The sequence below is a fragment of the Lupinus angustifolius genome, chromosome LG11 (genome assembly GCF_001865875.1).
Source record: "Lupinus angustifolius cultivar Tanjil chromosome LG11, LupAngTanjil_v1.0, whole genome shotgun sequence".
Lineage (NCBI taxonomy): Eukaryota > Viridiplantae > Streptophyta > Magnoliopsida > Fabales > Fabaceae > Lupinus > Lupinus angustifolius.
Window position 1 is genome coordinate 7,480,353 of NC_032019.1, and position 21,634 is coordinate 7,501,986.

Here is a 21,634-nt window from a genome sequence, read left to right on the forward strand (position 1 = left end):
TTGCCATCTACATATAACATAGAGTAAAAAAAACAAACATTTACATTTAAACAAATGTAACACGTAAAATTATATATAAAATAAAAGATATAACAAAATTTTAACAATTGAAAATTACCTTAAATATTCAGAGTTCTTCAATTCCAGTATGATGCAATTTTTTTATACAGTTCAATTCTTCCTCCAGTGTGGTTTTACACTCGGGGATGGAAATATATATAGAGCTTGGAAATCGTGCACGGAGTCCACGACATTGCATGGATCTCGTGGACTTTATCCACGACATTGCCATGAAAGTCGTGCATGTGGTCCACGACTTACAGGGACCTGACACATAGCAGGAAAATCGTGGATGGGGTCCACGACTTTCCAGGGAAATCGTGGATGGGGTCCACGACTTTGCCAAAGTCGTAGATGGGGTCCACGAGATCCACTAAATTCTACCCCAATCCCATAAATAATTCAAAACGTACCCCAAAGCTGGGATAGTATAGTCAAACTACACTATCCCATTAATTTTTCCGGATGATAACATTTCTAATTACTATCACCATTTGGTACTAATCAATGTATGAATAGCTTTACTTATTTTGATGAGTCCCACTCCCCAAAACAGTTTTTTATTATTTCAAACCTGAACAAAGGCGACACGTGCGCGATGTTGCCGAAGGGTCGTTTTCGTCGGTGGTTGATTATTGTACGATGTTACAAAGCGTTTCCTCATTCACATGACACGTTTCACTGTCATCCTATGTTTTTTTGCAGACCTCTTTTGTTTTCAACTTTTCTCTTATTTTGTTTATTTTATTTAAAAAGTGCAACTTGTTGAGTGCGTCTCACCTCTATGACGATCCTTCTTTTCTTTCTCATGCTATTGGGACCACGTGACGTGTCTCATGCTTCTCTTTCTCGAAGACTTCAACAGGTTCAATGAAATCACGTGTCTCATTGTGTCTTAATCAATCAAAAAATAGTAATTAATTATAAAGACAAATCATAAATATATAATTAACTTGAGATATAAAGATAAACAAAAATTTAGGACATGTAATATTTATTTCAACGGGTCACCCACAACCCCAATTATAGGTTCACCAGTCACTACCATTACTTATTTATTCCCCATTTGTCTTCATTTTCTTTTACTATCAAAATGAAAATCAATTATCATCGTAATAAAAATGAAAATAATTTAAGGTTCTTTGTATCAATATTAGAATTAGATATTGCATGTGGCTTATATCCAAGTTAAAGGAAAAGTTATGAGCCACTTATGTGCTTATCTCTTGTTGGGTACATAAGGAAAGGGACCATTAACAAGACAACTACTATAATATTTGCATTGGATGTGTAATGTGTTTCACATAGACGCATAACTTATTAACATCTTCTTTGGGCAAGTGTACAAGTTTATGATAATAAAGATTCAATCATAGTCAAATATTAGTCGGTTTGAGTATTAATTATATCAACAAAAATTATTACAGATGGTAAGATGATAACGACTCAAATAATAATTAATAAGATAAAGATAAATTACACACAAGAATCAAATAAATAAAAGTAACTACTAACGTACATTGGTTCAAGTGGTACATGCTTGATTCCCCTTAAGCAAGAATCCGGGTTCGAGTCTTGTGGATGGAAAAAATGCTCGTTGGAAGAGTTAGCCCCACGTACCTGTGAATGTTCCCGGCTCGGACAGGATTGCCTCCAGTGCGAGGATATTTGTGGGAAACCAAAAAAAAAAAAAAGTAACTAAATCATGGATAACATAATGTTCTATCAATTCAAATATTATCTAACACGCCCTCAAACTAAAACTTATTAAGTCTTAAGTTACAAATAATTCATTTAAAAAAGAAAATGATCAAATAAATATATAGGCTCCACACAAAAATCATTGAAAATTGTTGTGAATTGCAGAATCAGTAGATATAATAAACATTGAAATTATAGTTAATGTACAAAGAAGTCACTGATAATATAATTTATATCCGAGACAGATGAGATCAACGAAGTGATCATTGATGGAAAAACATCCATTAATATAATTACTATTTGAGTGGTCGTTAGAAAAGAAATTATTACTTATATAACTCGTTAATGGGGAAAGACAACACCCAGGTGAATATTAGTGAGGGTAGAACAAAGTGATATAATCATTATCGATGAGAGAAGAAATTATTATTAACATAATTTGTCAATGAGAAAAGACATTACCAAAATGATCATGGAAGTAGAGATTATTGTAGACGTATATTAATAAATGGAGAAAATAATTGTTGTAATGAAGCATGTTGATTTTTGTTTATTTTGAAAGTTGTTGCATGTAGTGTGAAATTATGAGGTTGAAAAAATAAAGAATGAATATTAACTAAAGGTGACATAACAGAGGATGTGATTAATCAAAGTTTTTAATTTTCGGCACCTCAATAATAGAACACTATCTAAACGGGTCATGGAGAATGACACAACTTTGATACCATATAAACTTTTAAGATGATAAATTTTAACTAAATTCAAATATGAGTTAGTCCAAATAATTTATTAAATAGACAAAATTTATTATAAACGATAAAATGATAACAACTCAAATATTAACCAACAATACAAATATAAATTCTGAATAAGTTCAAATAATAGCTTATTATTTTATCAATCCAATTAAAAATAATACATACCAATTAGAATTAATAATAGCTTATTATTGATCACTATATTTAAGAAATTGGTTAAAAACAATGAATACGAATTAGAATCAATAATAGCTTATTATTAATCACCCTATTTAAGAAATTTGGCAAGATAAATTTTAAGTGCAAATTTATTTTTTTAGTATGAAAAAAGCCCCCATAACTATGCATGTGTCCTCTTAATATTTGTACATAACTTCGTTCTTCCTTTTCTATAATATACAGTTTAAATGAGTTAAATCGTAAAGGCTTATCAAAATCAAATGAAGCTTCACAATTCTATAAACATTTATAATTGTATACAAATTAATTACAAACAAGATCATCACAACAATAAGACTTGGACTCACCACCTATATTTCTTCTAATTAAAAAAAAACATTTCTTGAAGAAAATCAGGAAGATACATATGATGTCTCAAAGTTTGTATAATTCCATATACCACTTATTTTTATCAGTAAAAAAAATAAATATAGAATTAATATATATTAACTTTATATTTTTTTATTCATAAAAATGAATAAACATATATAATGATACATATATTATAAAAAAATGAGAAAAACTTGCATGAAGATATATACAACATGTTATATTTAAAGATAAATGTATTTATGTTTGTTGGTGTTATCATTTATAACTAAATTTTAATTAAATTTAAACTTTTAATATATTGACAAAATTTAATTGATTATGTCTAAATACATACATCTAGGTGCAAGTCTTTTTCTAACCAAAGACATAATAGTACATACTTTATTTTAGTGATTGAGATACAGCTCATGAATAAAAACAGTGTTGGGCAAATGGAGTGAAGTGGAGTACTTGAGTGTTGACCAACTTGGATATATCCCTACCACCACAATGCGACACGTCCCAAGGTTGAAACCAAACAGCACCGCAGCAATTCCAGGACAAAAGTAGAAATACCAACATGAATCAGGTGCCCTTAATTAAGTAGTAGTACCACACAAGTCTTACTTATTTTATACAATTAATTTTCACATATATTATAGAAATTAATTAAAAGCGAAGATTTAATAAAAAATATAAAAATATTTAAGATTGTCATTATATTAGAAAAATATAATATCACTCCAAAAATTTACTCACAATTAAATGAACTAACACATAATTCATCATTTATTTGTATAAATATATTTAATAGTTATGAATTAAATATTAATAATAAAATGATATAATAATAATATAAAAAATCATCCACCATAATGCCTACATCTTTTTCCGCTATGAATTTTTTTATTATTTCAATAAAAAAGTGGTATTAAATAATAATGCAAAGTAATTGAATTCACTTATATTTCAGAATTGGGACCAATACTTTGGTTTTTTGTAACACATCCTCATCTTATCGATAATGAATTAATTGTTTTTGAGATTCACGATTATTTCTCCCAATAAATGTTGCACATAAAAATTAAATCATGTTTTCTTTTGTCTTTATGATGATATAGAAAAACTTATATCATTAAATTAACGTCTTGTTAGTTAATGTCTTTTTGTTTTATCAATTTGCTCATTCAAAAATTGATTTGTTGTTCAAAGATCACAAATTTGATCAAATTAGATATTAAAACTCTTTTTATGGTACTTTTTAAATCAAATTCATAATTTTCTAGAACTAGTTTGTCTTTCTAACATTTTAAGGGTAAATTGGTATTTTGGAAATTTTGTTTGATAAAATGAATCTTCACTCTTGATTAGTAAGAGTTATTTTTTTTGTACTACCAATATTTTTTGGGTAAGGACTCGTTCTTTTTGAGTTTTACCCCTCGCAATAAGTGTTCTTATATGAATCAAATTTTTAACATATTAATCGTTCTCGAATCTAATAGATATTACACTATTATCAATAAGAAGAATTGATTGATCTGCTTGTTAAATAAGGGTGCATATCTACTATATCATAAGTTGTGATATTGTATATACTATCAACTTATGATTGATTGAAAAAATATTTTTAAATTAAATAATAAATTTTTTTCTAATCAATTAGAGATGATGATATATGTAATGACACATTTTTTGAAACAATGGATAAGTACCCTAAGTTATCTTTTCCTGCCAGTGAAATCATGACACATGTCATGTTTCATCATTTTTTATAAAAATATTTTTAAAAATAAACAAAATAATACACATATCTGTACTGGATAGAGGAGATACATTATTCTCAAAATAAATATAGTTGCTTTTTTAAAAATAGTGTTTTTTTTAGCAATGGAGGAAAATAAGGAGACTGTTGAGTCCACTTATCCAGTTCCAGATTTGACCGACACGTGGTGACTTTATCCACCCTCGACCAACGTTACGACACGTGTTTCCTCAGAGACAAGTTGTTGACAACGACCCACAAAACAAAAGCACAAACATTTTGCAGTGAAAAATCATGTCAGTTGCACCACGTGTCTCTTCTATAATCTCAACTTGTCTCTTCTACCCTCTCTTTTCTTTTCACACCCAGGGGTATTCTCGTCATCCACTAAATATTATTCTCCCTCTTCATCCAAAAACAACACAAACCCCTCTTTTTTCCACTCTTCTTCCGTTTCTTTCCCCCTTTGGTTTTTTTCTCTCTTCTGGGTTGGCATCAGCCTCTTCCTTTGACAAAAGGGTACAAAAAAATTTAATCTTTTTTTCGGGGATTGTTTTCTTTTCATCCTAAAAATTCATTAAACTATTCATTGTTTAAAATTTGTTCTTTTCTCAATTTTGTTCATTATTATTATACCCAAGTGGAAAAAAACGTTCTTTTATATTCAATCTGAGTTGGGGTGCTCTATTATTTGATAAGGTGGAAGCATGTTTTGTTTCATTGGTTTTGATTTGAATCATCACAACCAGAAAAACTTGCTTCTTTATACATGGGTTAGAATAGTAGCTAGCTTATGACGTTTTGATGGATCATCATGATTCATAATCACATCATAATCCTGTATATGTGAAGATGGATAAGGGTAAGTACCCTAGAGATCTGCTTCAAATATTTAACATGTCAAGTACCACTAGTCGTGGTGTTGGTGTTAGTGATGATCATAATCATAATCATCAACAACATCAGCATCAGAATTTTTATCACCAACAACTTCTAGAAGAAGAGAATGGTGAAGAGGATAAGGAAGAGGTTGAGTTGAACCTTGGTCTCTCATTAGGTGGAAAATTTGGTGTTGACAAGTATGCTGCATATAAGAGCAACAAGCTCATGAGGTCCTCTTCTGTTGTGGGGACAATGCCCCTATTTCGTGAGGGAGAGGGCGCGGTGTCGCGATCACTGATGATGGCGACGCCACACCCCCTCCTCATGAGGACATCCTCTCTGCCGGTAGAGACAGAAGAGGAGTTGAGAAAGAGGAAGGAGCTGCAGACGCTGCGGCGGATGGAGGCCAAGAGGAGGAGGTCCGAGAAGAGAATTTCCAAGCCGGAGAGAGAAGGTTCTGCTGGCGCGGGTGGTGGTGGTGGTTTGGAGGAAGTAGAGGGTTCAAGTGCAGCAGTAGCAACAACAGTGGGGTTGAATAGGTTTGGTGGTTCTGGAAATGTGGGGCCACCACCTTGGGGGATGGTGGCAAAACAAGTTGTTCTTGGTGATGTGTTGGGAAAAGGAAAAATTGGTGGTGCTGGTTTTCAAGGATTGTTTGCACAGCCATCTTCTCAGGGTTCTGTTGATTCCCAAGGTGGAAGCTCATCTTCAGTGTCTGAAATGGAGAGTAGGCCCTTTCTAGGTAACTGAATTGGTTCAATTATGAGCTTACTTGCCTTATAACATGAGTACTTTTTGGTTGTTAAATTACTTTCCTCGTATTGTTTGGAGTTGATTGCTGTTTGAGGTTTTGCTTTGTTTTTAGTTTGTATGGTAGTGTTTGGTTTGTGGTAAATGGTAATTGTGGTTTGTAGTATTGGATTATGACTGCATGATGATTGATCTTTGATAGGGACACATTCTGATTTCTGGTATTTATAAACAGGTTGTATTTATGGCTTACTTGTTTCAAAGTTCCTCTGGGTTATGTGAATTGGTTACTAACAAGGCTGATCAAGGAAAGGGCATAAAATAATTTATTTTCTTGCGCCATTTGTTCCTACATTTCCTCTGTTGAATTTTTCAAAAACACTGTGGTGAATAAGACTGATGTAGAATTATGGATGGTTTCTCATAGTGAACTAAATATTTAGTAAGATTCAAGAGTGATATTTTTTGCACATTGAACTCGAGCTAACTAAAATTGATTTACTTAACAAACATTCTATTTTTGGGGCTTTTCCTTTTCCGAAATTTCCATGATGACAATCTCCGGGCACTTTTGTTTGTTTGTATGTTTTCCTTGGTGGTGAACTCACTTTGTATGCATTAGCCCCTCTTTTATTTTATTGAAACAATCATTTTAAAAGCTCATCATCACATTTTATTCTTTGCATCTCAAACTTAGATTTTGAGGCTTTCTTTTTCTTCTTTTTACATGGTAGTAACTTTCTTTGTCCCTTGGGTGTACCATTCTTTTGTCTCTCAAGAGTTATGCTTGTGCATGATTGCTGAATGTTATAATTAGAAGTACAATATTATAATTAATTGTGACATCAATGGGGAAAAAGTATCTACTTTCGTGTGAGGCTTAGACTTGTATTACCACTATATTTGAGTATGTCTTGACTTTCCTCCAACGTGATCTGTTAGTGTACTAAAGGTTTAAATGTTTACTAAGGGCATGGTCCAATCTTAACTGTTTGGGGGGATTAGAAACCGAGTTTTTGCAATCTTAATTCGTAAGCTTAGCTTGAAGGCATTGCAGCTAGCCGTTACAACATGTTAATGTCATGTATCATTTGGATGGAGGAACACAGGGTAAGGTTTATGTTAGAGATCATTTGGATATATAATTTTATCAAGGAAATTCGGGTGTATATATGTTGTATCTGAGTGGCTGCCATGTAAATCCACTGAAATTGTTGAGTGAGCTAGTCAAGTTTGACAATAACTTAGTGCTGTGGGAATATGTTACTATTTTATTAAAAGTTTCTGTCAACATCACAGGACCAAGCAGTTGTGGAGAAACAAGAAGCCCTGCTAGTAATCAGTCATTACAGGAACGGCGAAGCGGTCATGATGCTGTTGGCTCATCAAGCACAAAGACAAATGAAAATATCACCAAAACTTCCGGAGTTGCTGAGATGGAGAATCCATCTAAAAGACCACTCCCTCCTGCCCAAAATACCGGGAGAGAAATTGGGACAAACTCAATGGAAGACATGCCTTGTGTATTTACAAAAGGGAATGGACCTAATGGAAGAAGAGTTGAGGGAATCTTATATAAATATGGTAAAGGGGAAGAAGTGACAATAATGTGTGTATGTCATGGAAAATTTCTGTCTCCGTCAGAGTTCGTTAAGCATGCAGGTGGTGGTGATGTAGCTAACCCACATAGGCACATTGTTATTAACCCTTCTGCTGCTCCCTTTGTTTAGGGGTTGTAACATAGGTTAGTTGAAGAGATGGAATGTTATTTTGATATCTTCTTTAGCCTTTGACTCATTTTTTTCTAAGCTCTTGAATGAAACATTATTATATGTTGACACTTGCTTGGTTTGGAAGGGAATATTAGAGTTTCATCAACTTGACATCTTTATGATGTTTCCATTTACTTGTTTTCCTCCATGTGGCCAAGTGCATGGGAGACTTGAAGGATATTATTGATATATGTATCAATATGTCACCAATGAGAGTGAAAGAAAAGAATTGTTTAAGAAACTCTGGAGTTTTGATATGTAAATGGCTAATTGAATAACTTGAATCACCAAAAAATAATGCAGTGTAAAAAACTACTGAGTTACAACTTTTTTTTTTTTTTTAGAGTTTAGGGTTTTGAGTTACAACTTGTAATAATACGTTTCTTGAAATAGTCACTCGAGGAATTTGCCATGCAATTTGCAGTCATTGGAAGTTTTTTCTCTTTGATAGATGCAATCATATAATTTGCAGTTTGTCATTTCTCTTATAATCATCTTTAGTTAAAAGTGCAATATTTTCAAGCAAGTAGTCATAACAATTTTTCGGATAAGAATATTCTTATCAAACCTACCTATATAATAAGGATGGGAGTCTGATTTTTTTCCTTCTAAAGATTAATTTTACCACTTTTAAGAGATCAAATATATATTTTTAATACTTTTTTGTTTCCCTCCACCAATATATTATTGCTTTCACCATGTTATAAAACTAATTCTCACTAAGTTGTGCTGGGACCAAACTTTTAACTTTAGATTATTATTTTTACCCATTAACTTGATACTGAAGTTGACTATACGTGTCACTTTCCCCCTCATTGATTATTGAAGAGCACAAAATTCATTTGTCCCATCTTCATTATAGATTGTCATGATATATATAAATAATATCTCAATCAAGGATTTGAGAATTCTAAAGGTGGAGGACATTTTCTCATCACAACACTTCTTGGTCTCTTTTGCTCAAGGTTTGTAAGATAGAGCCAGTTTTAATTTGTATAATAATATGAAACCTACCTAAGGTCATTATCATTGTGTGATTTAATTTGTATAATAATAAGTAAGATAGAGACAAAAAGATTCATCATCAAAGGAAGGTTTTCATCTACAAGGGATGCTACCTAACTTTATAGGTGATCTTAGGATGACAAGATTTTAAGAATCTTGCAAAGTAAGGCATGTTGGTATTTGAGCATGAATATGAAATAATATACTTTCTAAGCAGACGCGTGTCTTTCTTTCCAAATCCAAACTCATCAAAAAAGGTAGCTGAAAAAGAAAAGGCTGGAAAACAAGTTGAACACTACATATCTGTTTGCTTCATGTGTTTCACTAAGTAAAATATCAAATTATTTAATAAAAATAAATGACTAAAATGTTTTGGAAGATGTATACATTGATGATGTAAAATTTTTTTACACTCCAACTGTATTTAGCCTCCATCTATATTTAATCATTATCTCCATCTATATTTAATCATTATTTAATTATAAACAATATAATGATGAATAATATATTGACTGTATAATGAATCTTTATATTATTGAAGGGGTGAATTGCAGTTTAGCCAAACATTGGGAGTAACATGTCAAAAGGGGTTTGTCTTGTATGCACCCCTTAACCAAAAATAATAATAATATAGAAGGAATATTTTTTGTGTGTTTTGAGTTATTGTTCTACCCTTAATTAATAATTGTCTTTGATGAAGTCTGAATTAGTCCCTGGTTCATTCCAAATATATGGAGATAGCTATAGCTAATTGTTTCACAAGGGGATAGGACAGTAAAGGAGAAAAGGGAAATTTCACTCTATCGATAACTTGTTTTTCATATTTAAGTATATAGATAACTTGTTTTAAAAAAGTGAAAACGGTGAAGTAGCTTATTAGATTATATTTTAACTTATTCTTAAGTAAATAGATAACTTATTTTTAACTAAATATTAGATTATATTTTAATTTATGCTTAACTTTATATAAAAATTGATACAGAAAGTGCACTTAACAAGGTGATGTAGCTTATAAGCTAATCAAACAACTTATTTACCAAAAAATAGACCACATTTGATAAAGCAACTTATTTGAATAATTGATCCACTGTTTCTTGAATTTGTACTCTAATGTGTCAACACAAAATTTGTACTCTAAGAAGGTAGTAACTATAACAAAAGAGGCATCTAAAAAATTCTGTAGAACTCACTACATTAGCAGCGACATTTGCACCCTGAACAAGAAGGCTTGCAAGTACAAGAAAAGCAATGGAACCAACTGCAGCAATTGGAACTTGACTTGGAAGACACTTCAGATGCTTCTTTGCGTTGAAAACAACTGCAACTACTGTCAGAAGAGTTGCTAGTAGTTTGTGAATCTTGTTTATATGACTTCCGGTGAGGAACATCTGTCTTTGCCGAACTATTTCTTTCAGTTTCTGTCAAACTGCAAGAATTCCAAAAGATTGAAGTCAAAATGCTAGTACAGTTTGAGCTGAAATTAAAAGAACTATTTGAGAATCTCAGAGCATTCATAATGTCTTAAAGCATGTTCAAAATCCAAAACATAAAACAAGAACATACTTATGATAAAAAAGGAGTAAAGATAGTAGATGCATAAAAAGGGCAGCCTAGTGCACCTCCCACGGGTCCGGGGAGGGTAGATGTAGAAGCATTATCCCTGCGTGGGGAGAGACTGTTTCCAAGAGTTGAACCCATGACCTCATTCATGATCACTAAGCGCCAAGATAGTAGATGCATAAACCAAAAAAAGGTATAAGATTTTCAACTTGATGCCTAAAATTTCACGTAGGTAAAGAGAACCAAACGACATGGGTGGAGGCATGACCACAGCCTTTTGTATAGCTAAAGTTCCAACTGTAGCAGAACGCCCACCCACAATTAGAACACTTACAGCTTGGCCATGTATGGCAGCAGGTTGGACATGTATAACAGAACGCCCAGCTACAATTAGAATAGTAGCACAATGACCGTGGATGCTTCTTTCTGCAATGCACAAAGGGTATATTCCTCATTGATTGGTTAATAGCATTGGCCACTGGGATTTTATATATCTATACATGCGCTTCAGCATGGGTCACAGAAAATAGTGGACATGTACCTGTCTCTAAATTATTTGTAGAAGACAAGTGCAAGACCTAATCGTAGACAGACATAAGCATGTCCGCATGGATATATACATATTTTCTTCCTTAGTTCAATTTTATAACATGGTATGGACAAGCAGGATAAAGAAAGCATCTGGATTAAAAAATAAAATGGATTAGGCTCAAAAGACAGAAAAAGATGGACTCACATTGGAAAAGCAAAAGAGTGTGTGCTGTTTTCACTATCATGGGAAAGACTAGACACATTGAGCTTGGATGACTTGGAACTTGCAGCATGATCTGAATTCATACTTTCGTTCTGGTCTTCACTGAGCCTTTCTTCTAACTTGAAAGCGTTATCTGATGTTTTGTTTGTTTGTGGATTCTCAACATCGGCGCTCTTTCTGGCTGTGTCTACCTCCTCTGTTAGAATGGACGACGTTCGGCTAAACAAATTCATCTCACCAGATTTGGTCAATTCTGGTGACATGCTTACTTCACCAAACATATGTTCTCTGGAGAAGCTATTGTTCTCTATCTGAAGGCTAAATAATGACTCATTAGAAGCAGAACTCCATTCCAATGGATTAGAATTTCTATGGAAGACCGCAGATGGAATCCTAGCAGGATCATATCCTCCAGATCGATCCATCACTTGGATGGAAGGGCTTGAAGTTGGTGGAAAACCCTTTTGGCTGTGAGTCACATTGGAAACTTGAAATGTTGAGGTGGGAACTAGAACGCTGTTATCATCTTCGGATTTAGAAGAGCTATGGCTACTAGAAACATAATCTTTTCTAGATTTTGATGTTGATGCACTGGATGTGGTGAAGTTCAATGTATCCATTACAAAAAAACCATCTAATGATGACTCAGATGAAGAGGAAGAACTTGACCTTCTGGTTGAGACGGATACGCTTTTAGAACCATTGATACGTGTGTCAGAGTAATTATTCTTACCACTTTCATCTCCAGTCATGATATTTACTTGCCTTTCTGAATCAATACTACTTCCACTTCCATTTGTTACACATGAGTTCAAATCAGAATGTTTACTGCTTCCACTGTCATAAATAGCTTCTGAAAATATCTCCCCCTGCTTATCTTTCATGTTATGGTCATATTTCTCTGTATGCATAGTTACCGTATGCATTTATGAACATTTACTGCTTTCTTCCCATTTGATAACCCTGCATGGGTTTTGAATGCTTAAAACTTCATCTGCCTTGTCCCAAATTCATTAAATCATGTCCTGTTCCAAAAAAAAAATTCATTAAATCATTTACTTGACTTTAAGAAGGTAATAATATCATATCTTCACCCATTTCAGTGTCGAGTACATGAAGCAAATTATATAAAGAGAAGCAAATTATATAAAGAAAAGCGTTGCAGGATTGTTATATCACACCAGCTCTAGTAAATCAATGAAGGAGAAACAAATGAGTTCTACACCAAATCAAACAGTTAAACTGTGAAAATATGGAATTACATATTACTTCCAACTCTTCATACAGAAAACACTAGCAAAAAACAACATACCTGTGCACCTAATGCTAAATATTTTTGTGCATATTTATCAGTAGACTATATGACATTTTTTTTACTTTTTACCATGGTGGAGGTAGGCCAACCCCACCTCATGAAAAACTGAAAAATCAAAATTTGATGCATGTTCTAGAGCTTCAAAACCAATCCTTTCTCTCATTCATTCCTGTATGCATTTGCATCATACATAGCAATAATACAAGAACATAAAATGCTATCAAATTGATTGTTATCCGACTATTATTTTACCTTCTCTCTTTCTCACACGGCTAATTTCATTAAATTTGATCAATTCAGGTCAAGATAATCATTTGTTCAAAAGCATTCTACGTTGATTCATCCATGGCCCACAGAATATCAGAAACAGCTTCAAACACAAGAACACACATATAAAATAGAAAAATATAAAATTATATATATATATCAAATGAATAGAGAAAGAAAAAACAAATTTCAAAATAAATTACACAATATGCCATGATGCTTAAATTCCATTTCCCAGAAGCTTCATGATTCAATCAGAAATCCGTTAGTCCCAATTCCAATCTATATAATTTACAATAAAAACATGTAAATAAAATTTCCAATTTTTTTTAAATATACTTTTTTATCAAAATTGAAACAAACTATAAAACCACCATGATTCAGAAACCAAAGTCCTAGTAGAATTCAGACACAAGTTATTGATTTTGAATTATGAATGGTACCTAAAAATGTACATAAATATGAAAACTGATTCGTGTCCAGAAATATTATCTCGATGTTGACGAATGAAGATTGCAGTTAAGAACAGTAATTGGGTTGAATTTGAATTATGGTGTGGAAGAGAAGAAACAAACGAATATGGTGATAAGAAAGGGAAGCGAAATGAGAAATTAGGGTTTTGTGAGGGAATCTGATGAAAGAAGCGTTGCAACAATTTCGGGAATTTCCGATTCCTTTATGTGAACAACGACGAGTTTCGCGCCATATCTCTAAGAATCTCTATGATTTTTAAATATCCAACGGTTTGTGGCAGGTTAATTAATTATATAAGATATTTTTTTCTTAAGTTTTAATTTGTTTACTTTTATAAATATTTAATATCTTCTTACAATCTTAAAAGATACTGAATAAAAATTAAAGAAGATATTTGGAAGGAAATAAATGTTTAACATTTTGTTTTTATTTTCTCATATTCTTTTCCTTTTTATGAATTATATATTTTGAATAGTTTATTTGATTTATAAATTATAAGTTGAGTATGGTAGGTGAAAGAAATTGATTTGTATAAATTATAAGTTTATTTGAAGAATTTTATTACGTACAAATTAAAATATATTAATTTAGTTAGATTTAATTTGTTTTTCATTTAAATTAATAAATTGAATAAGGGGAATAATTGATAAAATGATATTTTTTTCATTACTACTGATTTTTTTTCATGTATTAAACATGAGCAGTGTTGTTAAAACCGTACCAGTTATCAAACCGGTCAGGGTACTGGTATAGTGGTACAGTGGTTCAACCAGTGGTTCAGTAATTAAACCGCATGCCGGTTAAACCGGACATACCTACTTATATTTATATATATATATAAACCTATAACAAAAAAATTCCAAATAGGTAAATATTCAAATTTATAACCCATTTTTATAATATACTCAAAATTCACATAAATAAACAATTTTAAGTCTTTAACAAATTCAAGGTCTAAATTAAAAATATATATCAATCCAAAAGTATCACTTAGCAACCACAAAATATAAATAAATGACATAACTTCACAACCCACTCTATAAAACAAATAAATTTAGAGTTTTAACATTTAACATCAATGAATCAAAGTTATCTTATATGAATATTATATTTTTCTACCAAATTTTATCTTCAAACAGTACTCCAAGATTACACAAATGTCACTGAGATTACACACGAATGTTAGGAACCAAAATGTGTAATATAAGTATGCTTTGGAAACATGTGCCTTGAAGTGTTGAAGAAGAGTTGGAAAGATAGGTCACCTTGTAATGGGTTTTTAAGTTTTAAAAAAAAAATATATATATATATATATATGTGTATAAACCAACCGGTTTAGTAAAATACCGGCCGGTTCACCGGTTTTGACCGGTTTTGATATTTGGTCGGTTCAACACCTATACCGTACCGATTAGAGGCCCGATTCACCGGTTTTCCGGTTGAACCGGCCGGTACGGTACGGTTTTTATAACTATGAACATGAGGATTCATTCACTTACTCATTATCCTAGACCTCAATTGTAGAGAAATCCAATGATTTGAATTAGTGAATAGATCTAAACTATTAGATGTCCATAGAATTTATGGTTAGGATGAAGTAAGTGAACCCTCACTCATTAAACATATACCAATTAATAAGATGTTATTCTAGTTAGATATGTCAAAATGGGCGGATCTTGTTGGTTTAATCCTCCAAAACTCGAATATTCATAGGGCATGGCCTATGGGTACCATATTTGGTCCATGCTTTATAGCTTAGCCCTTGGTCTATATTAAAACCAGGTTTGTGGGCTTACCCATGCGATTTTGGACTACCCATTTTTTTGGAAGCTTTAGTTTTGTAATAAGCCTCAGGTAAAAATTGTTTTACAACATAATGATATTATGAACTTATAATAAAAATAGATAATAAATATCGGTGTTATAAACTTTGAAAAAAATAGAGTAATGTTTGTAACATAAATAATTATAAATTACAATAATAATATATAAAATGAAGCATTATATTATTTGCCCTATTTTATAAAATTTGTTTCAAGCACAATAATAAAATAGTATATAAAATTAAATGGGAAGAAACGTTAAATCATATATATTTCACTTTTCCCTTTTTAATTATATTTAACTTTTACCACAAAAACATAACAATAAATTTTACCAAAAAAACTAAAAGATGTCATACTTATTTACAATAGAGACTTCGATATAATCAAATTTAACTTGTATTAGTTGACAATAAAAATGTTGATAATGAACATATAAATGATCCTCATATAGAAAGTAAAGAATGATAATCATATATTATAATATGATTATATTTTGACTATAAAGTTCATTATGAACTCGAGTATATACTATCATTATAATAAATTGACATAATATTATTTTTTATAGTGTCCAAAAGTTATATATAAAAATAATGTCACAAATTATATTGTGTTAGGAAATGAAATTCAGTATAAATGAGAGACTTAATAAATAGATTAAGTTAAAAGTCATATAAATGGACTTGACATCATATATTTAGCTCATACACAAGACATTAGATCTACGAGTTTGGTCGATTTGGATATAACAAATATGTTAAAAAAAGTATTACATTAATATCAAGTGATATACATATTTTAAATAATTAAATAAGTTAAAATTTAAATAAATGTTTTCTAATATTATATGGGTTGTGAATACCCAATTTCTTCCATGGTCTTTTTTAAAATTTTAAGGAAGTTCAGGGTCACAATTAAAAACACTCACACGACAAGGTAGTAATTACCTTAAGACTCTTCATTAACCTCAACCCCAAATCTAAGTGAGACTATAAATAACCCCACTTAGCACTAGCCCTACACACTTAGCAGCTTTTAAAAAATATAACATTATCCATAATCATCCACCCTAAGTAGCTTTATCCTAACACACAAAAACTCAACCCCGCATTGAAATAAAAATCCTATTCAGCAGCTACAACAAAAAAAGGAGAAGATAAGAGGCATATGAAATAGAGAAAAAAGAAAAGGAAGATTTTAGAAGTAAGCATATAACAAGAATATAAGCAATCTCTTTCTTTGTGACTATCATTTCTTAGTGACTATCCTTCATTGGCTAAGCAATATTATGACGTCATTTTCTTGTTTCAATTCACTATCTCCTATTATTTGTATTTTCTTGTTAATGTTCACAGTCATATACACATATTTTGCTAATTAATCTTGTCAGATGTACATATTCATTTAACTACACTTGTTATCTCTCATATTCATTTTACACACCCATTATTATGGTGAACCACAAGCTTAGTGAAAGGGTATTTCAAACTCAAGCAATGAAACCCATTCTCTTTTCATTGTTATCTCGTTTCCGGCCATTTCATTTTTTGTAGTTTTTTATTTCCGGTTTAGATTATATTATATTTTCATTTATTTATTAGTTATCTTGTTTGGTGTATCTACTGGTAGTTTTATTACTATGATGATTTAAGAATACTAATGTATCTATTTGAGTATTAGGCTTGTTTGTTTCATTTGTTTATTTCTTGTTTGTTTATGTATGTTTTAATTATTTCTTATTTCATTTGCTGATATTTGTATATTTAATTTATTTTCATACTTTATATTTGCAGTCACTTGTAAATTCATTAAGCTATCATAATAAAGTAACAAAAGTATGTATGTTTTATCAATGGCTCTATTTTACTCGAGCGTAAAAATAGAGTTTAAGGTAAGAAGTTGGGAGAACGGTGAACGAACCAAACCATATCTTCATTTCCCTTTCGAATAGAAAACGGTGAGTTGTTGTCGTACTACCTCTTCTTTCTAGGGTAATGAGATTGTCGGAAGATGGTCAGTGTCGTCCTTATCTTCTAAAGTCTTACCCTAACTTTTAATAAAAGATTCATTTTTGACAAATTTCAAAATGAAGTAATCAACTATTCATTAATATCGTTTCTTGTAAATATAAAAAAAATCGTCAATAATTAATATGTCATATTTATTTGAACCATCAATAAATAAGATATTATTTTTTTGAAATTATATTTAATACTTGAATTAAGAGTCACAATCATTAATATTGTATGATATGAATCTTTGAAATAATCGAGAGTCACAATTATTAGTATTTTATGACATGAATCTTTGAAATAATCGAGAGCCACAATCATTAGTATTTTATGATGTAAACCTTTGAAATAATAAATTTTTCATAAAATTAATTAAATAAGAGAATTTTTTTTCAAGTGCTAAGGTTAGAAAAAAAGTATCAACTTGAATATTATTTTATTATCCTGTTAGTAGGAAAGCGATAAGCGGTTATCGTATTGCCTTTCCTTTCTCTCTAATAAGGATAAGACAATATATACCAAGCCCTTATCTCATTACCCTATTTAATAAAAAAAGGTGAGTGGTTGTCGTATTGCCTCTTCTTTTATTTAAAATGGGTAAAGTGATGTAGGGCAAAGTTGTACTTCCCTCCTTAACCTTATCAATTGACAATTTGGGTACTATTTTCTATCATGTTAGTAAGAAAGTGGTGAGCGGCTATCTTACTGCCTCTTCTTTCTCGCTAATATGGATAAGACGATATAAGTCAAACCCTTATCGAAGTATACTATTTAATTAAAAGCGGTGAGCGACTATCCTACTGCCTCTTTTTTTTATGAGGGTAAACGATATGAGTTGAACTTTATCGTCCTTTTTAACTCTATCTACTTACAACTGTCTCACAAATTTTTAAACCACTTTTCATTAACTAAAATCAGTCAACACACAAGCATTTTCTATCCAAAAACTACGTAGTCTTGATTTCCCAATTGCACCCAAGGATACGTAGAAGCAGGACAAACTCTTGTCAGACACAAAAATATAAAAAAATAAAAACATTTTTTTGTAAATAATAAATTGATTTAACAAGCTTTAGAATATATCTAGCTTCGTGCGATTATTGTGGGTACTATTTGATAACAGGCGGACAGAGTGCTAGTACCTTCCCCGATCCGTAACCGACTCCCGAGTCCAAAGTTCTAGTTCGAAGGCCAATATATCCAATAATTGGGCATCAAAAGGGTTTTCTACATTTTGACCGCAAAAATGTGGTGGTTACTCCAAATCAATCACGTGACCAGTGTTAGACCAAAAATTGGAGCGCGACAACTGACGACTCCACTAGAGACTTCCTAAGAGAGTCAGGCCTGAAACAACTAATTGCATAAATTTATGTGTACCCCTTAAAGCTTATTTTTTTTCTTCTTGCCTTTTCTATATATATTTAATTGTGCTTATGTATATATGTTTTTGAGTTCGTTTTGTAGTGTTGGGGGGTTTTTTCTAAAAAAAGGTTTGTATGCTTCTCACATGCAACACGTAAGTACACAATATCTTTGCACACACATATGCCCTATACTCGGGTATTAAAGATATCCTTTTTAGGATTAGGAGGGACATATGCCTTGCCGATGCTGGCCTAGAGCCTAATCTTGTATTGGCGTGATGAACCGATTAGACTGTTACCAATATCATAGGTTAGACGCTCGATGGGGCTTGATCCCTCCCATTTTTAACTTATGATATTTGGATTCCCTTTTCCTTTGTGAGAGGGATTCAGTTTGGTGGCCTTTTAGGAGTCTAGAACTTGTCGAGGTGTCCACTTTAGTCATGCCCTAGTATCCCACCCTAGGAACGTGGCCTATAGTTGTATCAATCATAGGACTTACCCATATGAAGCACAAGAAGCATACTTCATACCCTCACATTATTTTATTATTTGGCTCTTCATCATTGTTTTATTATTTGGCTCTTCATCATTATTTTAACGTCTTTCTATCATGACGATGACATATTCACAAACATACTCATAATAGGACCTCCTATCCCAAGAGTAATTTTATAAATCTAGGGACAAGAAAATCATTGTCCCTATTCAACCCGAACGATATGAAATAATATATCATGGTAATTCATGTTTCGTAATGAAGGTTGTGTTACCCGTGGACAGGTCTTGACCCTTAGGGCCTGCACTTTGCACTTATGATTTGACATTCATAAATTCTTGTACTATCATGCATTCATTTGTGGCATTTTACTAACTCTTGTCTCATACCTTTTTCCAGGTTTGTTCGAGAGATCGTCTTCATATAGCAAAGTGACAAGATAAACTCACCAATTCTAGTCTCTACCAGTGTTCCGTGCCCAAGAAAATGTTCAAAAGCAGATGTGCACAATAATGATGTCGGTTTCTTGATTGATTGCATCCCCGAAATACCAGATGAGATACAAGAGAGTTTGTGAGAGAGTATTGGAGGTTGATAGATCTTCTCCTTAGACCTGTGGACAGTGTGGCCCTAGAAGCTATGGCTACCATGGTGCAGTATTGGAATACCGAGCTGAGAATCTTCAAATTCCCAAATGTTGATGTCGCACCTACTATCGAAGAATATGAAGTCTTTCTAGAAATACCAATGCCAGATAGACTGAGGGTATATATGTTCACTAAACATGTGGAAGTTAATGAATATACTATCGAGAAAATTCTAAAGGTGCGACCTGAACCATCTAGTATTATAAAACATGCCAAAACTATAGGTCTCAAATGAGTTTTTCTGAAGAAGCATATTGCCAAAATGGAAGAGCAACAAAATTGGGAAATGTTTAAACCAGCTTTTGCTCTCTCAATTTATGGGATGGTCATGTTTCCTTTCCTAAATGACATGATAGATCAATCAGCGTTCAATGTTTTCTACAAGTTCATTCGCTTTGAAGTCAACTCAATACATGCCATACTTGCTGAGTCTTTTCTATCGTTCTAGAAGTGTCACTTGAGAGACGGTAATAAAATCACGTGTTGTGTTCAGGTGCTCTACATATGGATGATGACGCGTTTCAAGCATCATTACTACGATCTAGGAAGTTGTTATCCGCTCAAGAGGTTCAAGAATGTTTCCACCAAAGAAATACATCTTAGTGAATGGGCGAAGCTTTTTAAGGAGGTCACCCCCCGAAATTTCGGAACCAAGTGTTTCTTTTATGATCGCCATAGGAAGATCATGTATTCTTGTGGGGAAAACCCTAATATGATACTCATGGGGCCAAGAGGGTGCATTGCTTTCACACCGACCCTAGTACTTGGGGAATTGAAATGGGGAATGAATCAGATAAAAGACGAGTAGTTGCATGGGTTCTTCTTTTGGTATATGGATGAAGAAGCTCCTGAAGGGGCTGTAGAATCAGCAAGGAAGGATTTATAAAAAATCTGCTTATTTGGAGAAAATGAGTTGGTAGAGCGTAAGACTTTCTACACTGAAGAATACAAAACCTGGAGGAACGAGAGAATCGGGAAGACCTATATGCCAGAGCCAACCTTGCCTAAAGATAATGGAGGCCCCTCACCAGATGAAATTATGTGGCGCGAAAAATGTAAACTCTTAGAAGCTCGTTTAGAGGAGGCAAAAGATCAAAATGAGAAATATGAGTTCAACATTGAGAAGCTCCAGAAGTCCAACAAAAATTTACAAGAGGAGGTAACCAACATTAAGAAGGACTATGCCAGCATGTGCTCTAAATCTGACAAGTTCAATTTGATAAGAGAAAACAATGATCTAAAGCAGCGTCTGAAAGCCAAAAAGCGCGTTGCTATGAATATTGTGCAAGAAAATAAGGAAATTGAAAGAAACTTCGAGATAATCATGGTTGATCTTGAACAGAGTCAGAAAGAGGCTTCCCAAGCAATGAGCACGATAAATTATTACCAAGCGACCCTAGAACAAACTCATAAAAGAGGAGATGAGATGGTGGCAAACCATCAGTTAGACATGGAAAGAGCCAATCATAGAGAAGATCGACTTGCTGCTGATTTGAAGGATCTTATGAGGGGCTATGATGAACTCGTTAATAAATAGAAAGAATGGGCCGCAGGTTGGGATGAAACTCTCATGGAATCTGAATGGGCCAAAGAACAATGGCAAAGGAGATGCAATGACATGATTAATGGGCTCGAGAATTTTACAGATGATTGGTTACAAATTTTTGATGGGACCAGATGTGAACTCAATAC

The 21,634-nt window shown here is 32.5% G+C and overlaps 2 protein-coding genes across 6 annotated transcripts; one reads left to right on the forward strand and one right to left on the reverse strand.

Moving 5' to 3' along the window:
* Positions 5,172-8,331, forward strand: LOC109361294 (ninja-family protein AFP1-like). 3 transcript variants are annotated; one of them, XM_019606723.1, is made up of 2 exons: positions 5,172-6,406; positions 7,744-8,331. In XM_019606723.1, exons 1-2 carry the CDS (start codon positions 5,665-5,667, stop codon positions 8,172-8,174), a joined length of 1,173 nt encoding a protein of 390 aa, XP_019462268.1. In that variant the 5' UTR covers positions 5,172-5,664; the 3' UTR covers positions 8,175-8,331. The 3 variants fall into 3 exon arrangements, with proteins under 3 accessions (XP_019462268.1, XP_019462267.1, XP_019462266.1); XM_019606722.1 differs by having other exon boundaries at positions 5,172-6,403; positions 7,741-8,331; XM_019606721.1 differs by having other exon boundaries at positions 5,177-6,436.
* LOC109359588 (dentin sialophosphoprotein-like) lies at positions 10,276-13,781 on the reverse strand. Of its 3 annotated transcripts, XM_019604292.1 has the most exons (5): positions 13,561-13,781; positions 13,321-13,399; positions 11,518-12,498; positions 11,033-11,207; positions 10,538-10,647 (listed from the first exon to the last, which is right to left on the reverse strand). In XM_019604292.1, the coding sequence occupies exons 3-5, from the start codon at positions 12,459-12,461 to the stop codon at positions 10,633-10,635; spliced, it is 1,134 nt and encodes a 377-aa protein (XP_019459837.1). In that variant the 5' UTR covers positions 12,462-12,498; positions 13,321-13,399; positions 13,561-13,781; the 3' UTR covers positions 10,538-10,632. The 3 variants fall into 3 exon arrangements, with proteins under 3 accessions (XP_019459835.1, XP_019459836.1, XP_019459837.1); XM_019604290.1 differs by lacking the exon at positions 11,033-11,207 and having other exon boundaries at positions 10,276-10,647; XM_019604291.1 differs by lacking the exons at positions 11,033-11,207; positions 13,321-13,399; positions 13,561-13,781 and having other exon boundaries at positions 10,276-10,647; positions 11,518-12,547.

Excerpts from the sequence above, each read along its gene's own strand:
- LOC109361294 (XM_019606721.1), top strand. The coding sequence starts at position 5,665 with ATGGATAAGGGTAAGTACCCTAGAGATCTGCTTCAAATATTTAACATG. Across the intron at positions 6,437-7,743 it reads GGAGAGTAGGCCCTTTCTAG|GACCAAGCAGTTGTGGAGAA; the intron begins GTAACTGAATTG and ends TCAACATCACAG.
- LOC109359588 (XM_019604290.1), bottom strand. The coding sequence starts at position 12,461 with ATGCATACGGTAACTATGCATACAGAGAAATATGACCATAACATGAAA. Across the intron at positions 10,648-11,517 it reads CACTCTTTTGCTTTTCCAAT|TTTGACAGAAACTGAAAGAA; the intron begins GTGAGTCCATCT and ends GAATTCTTGCAG.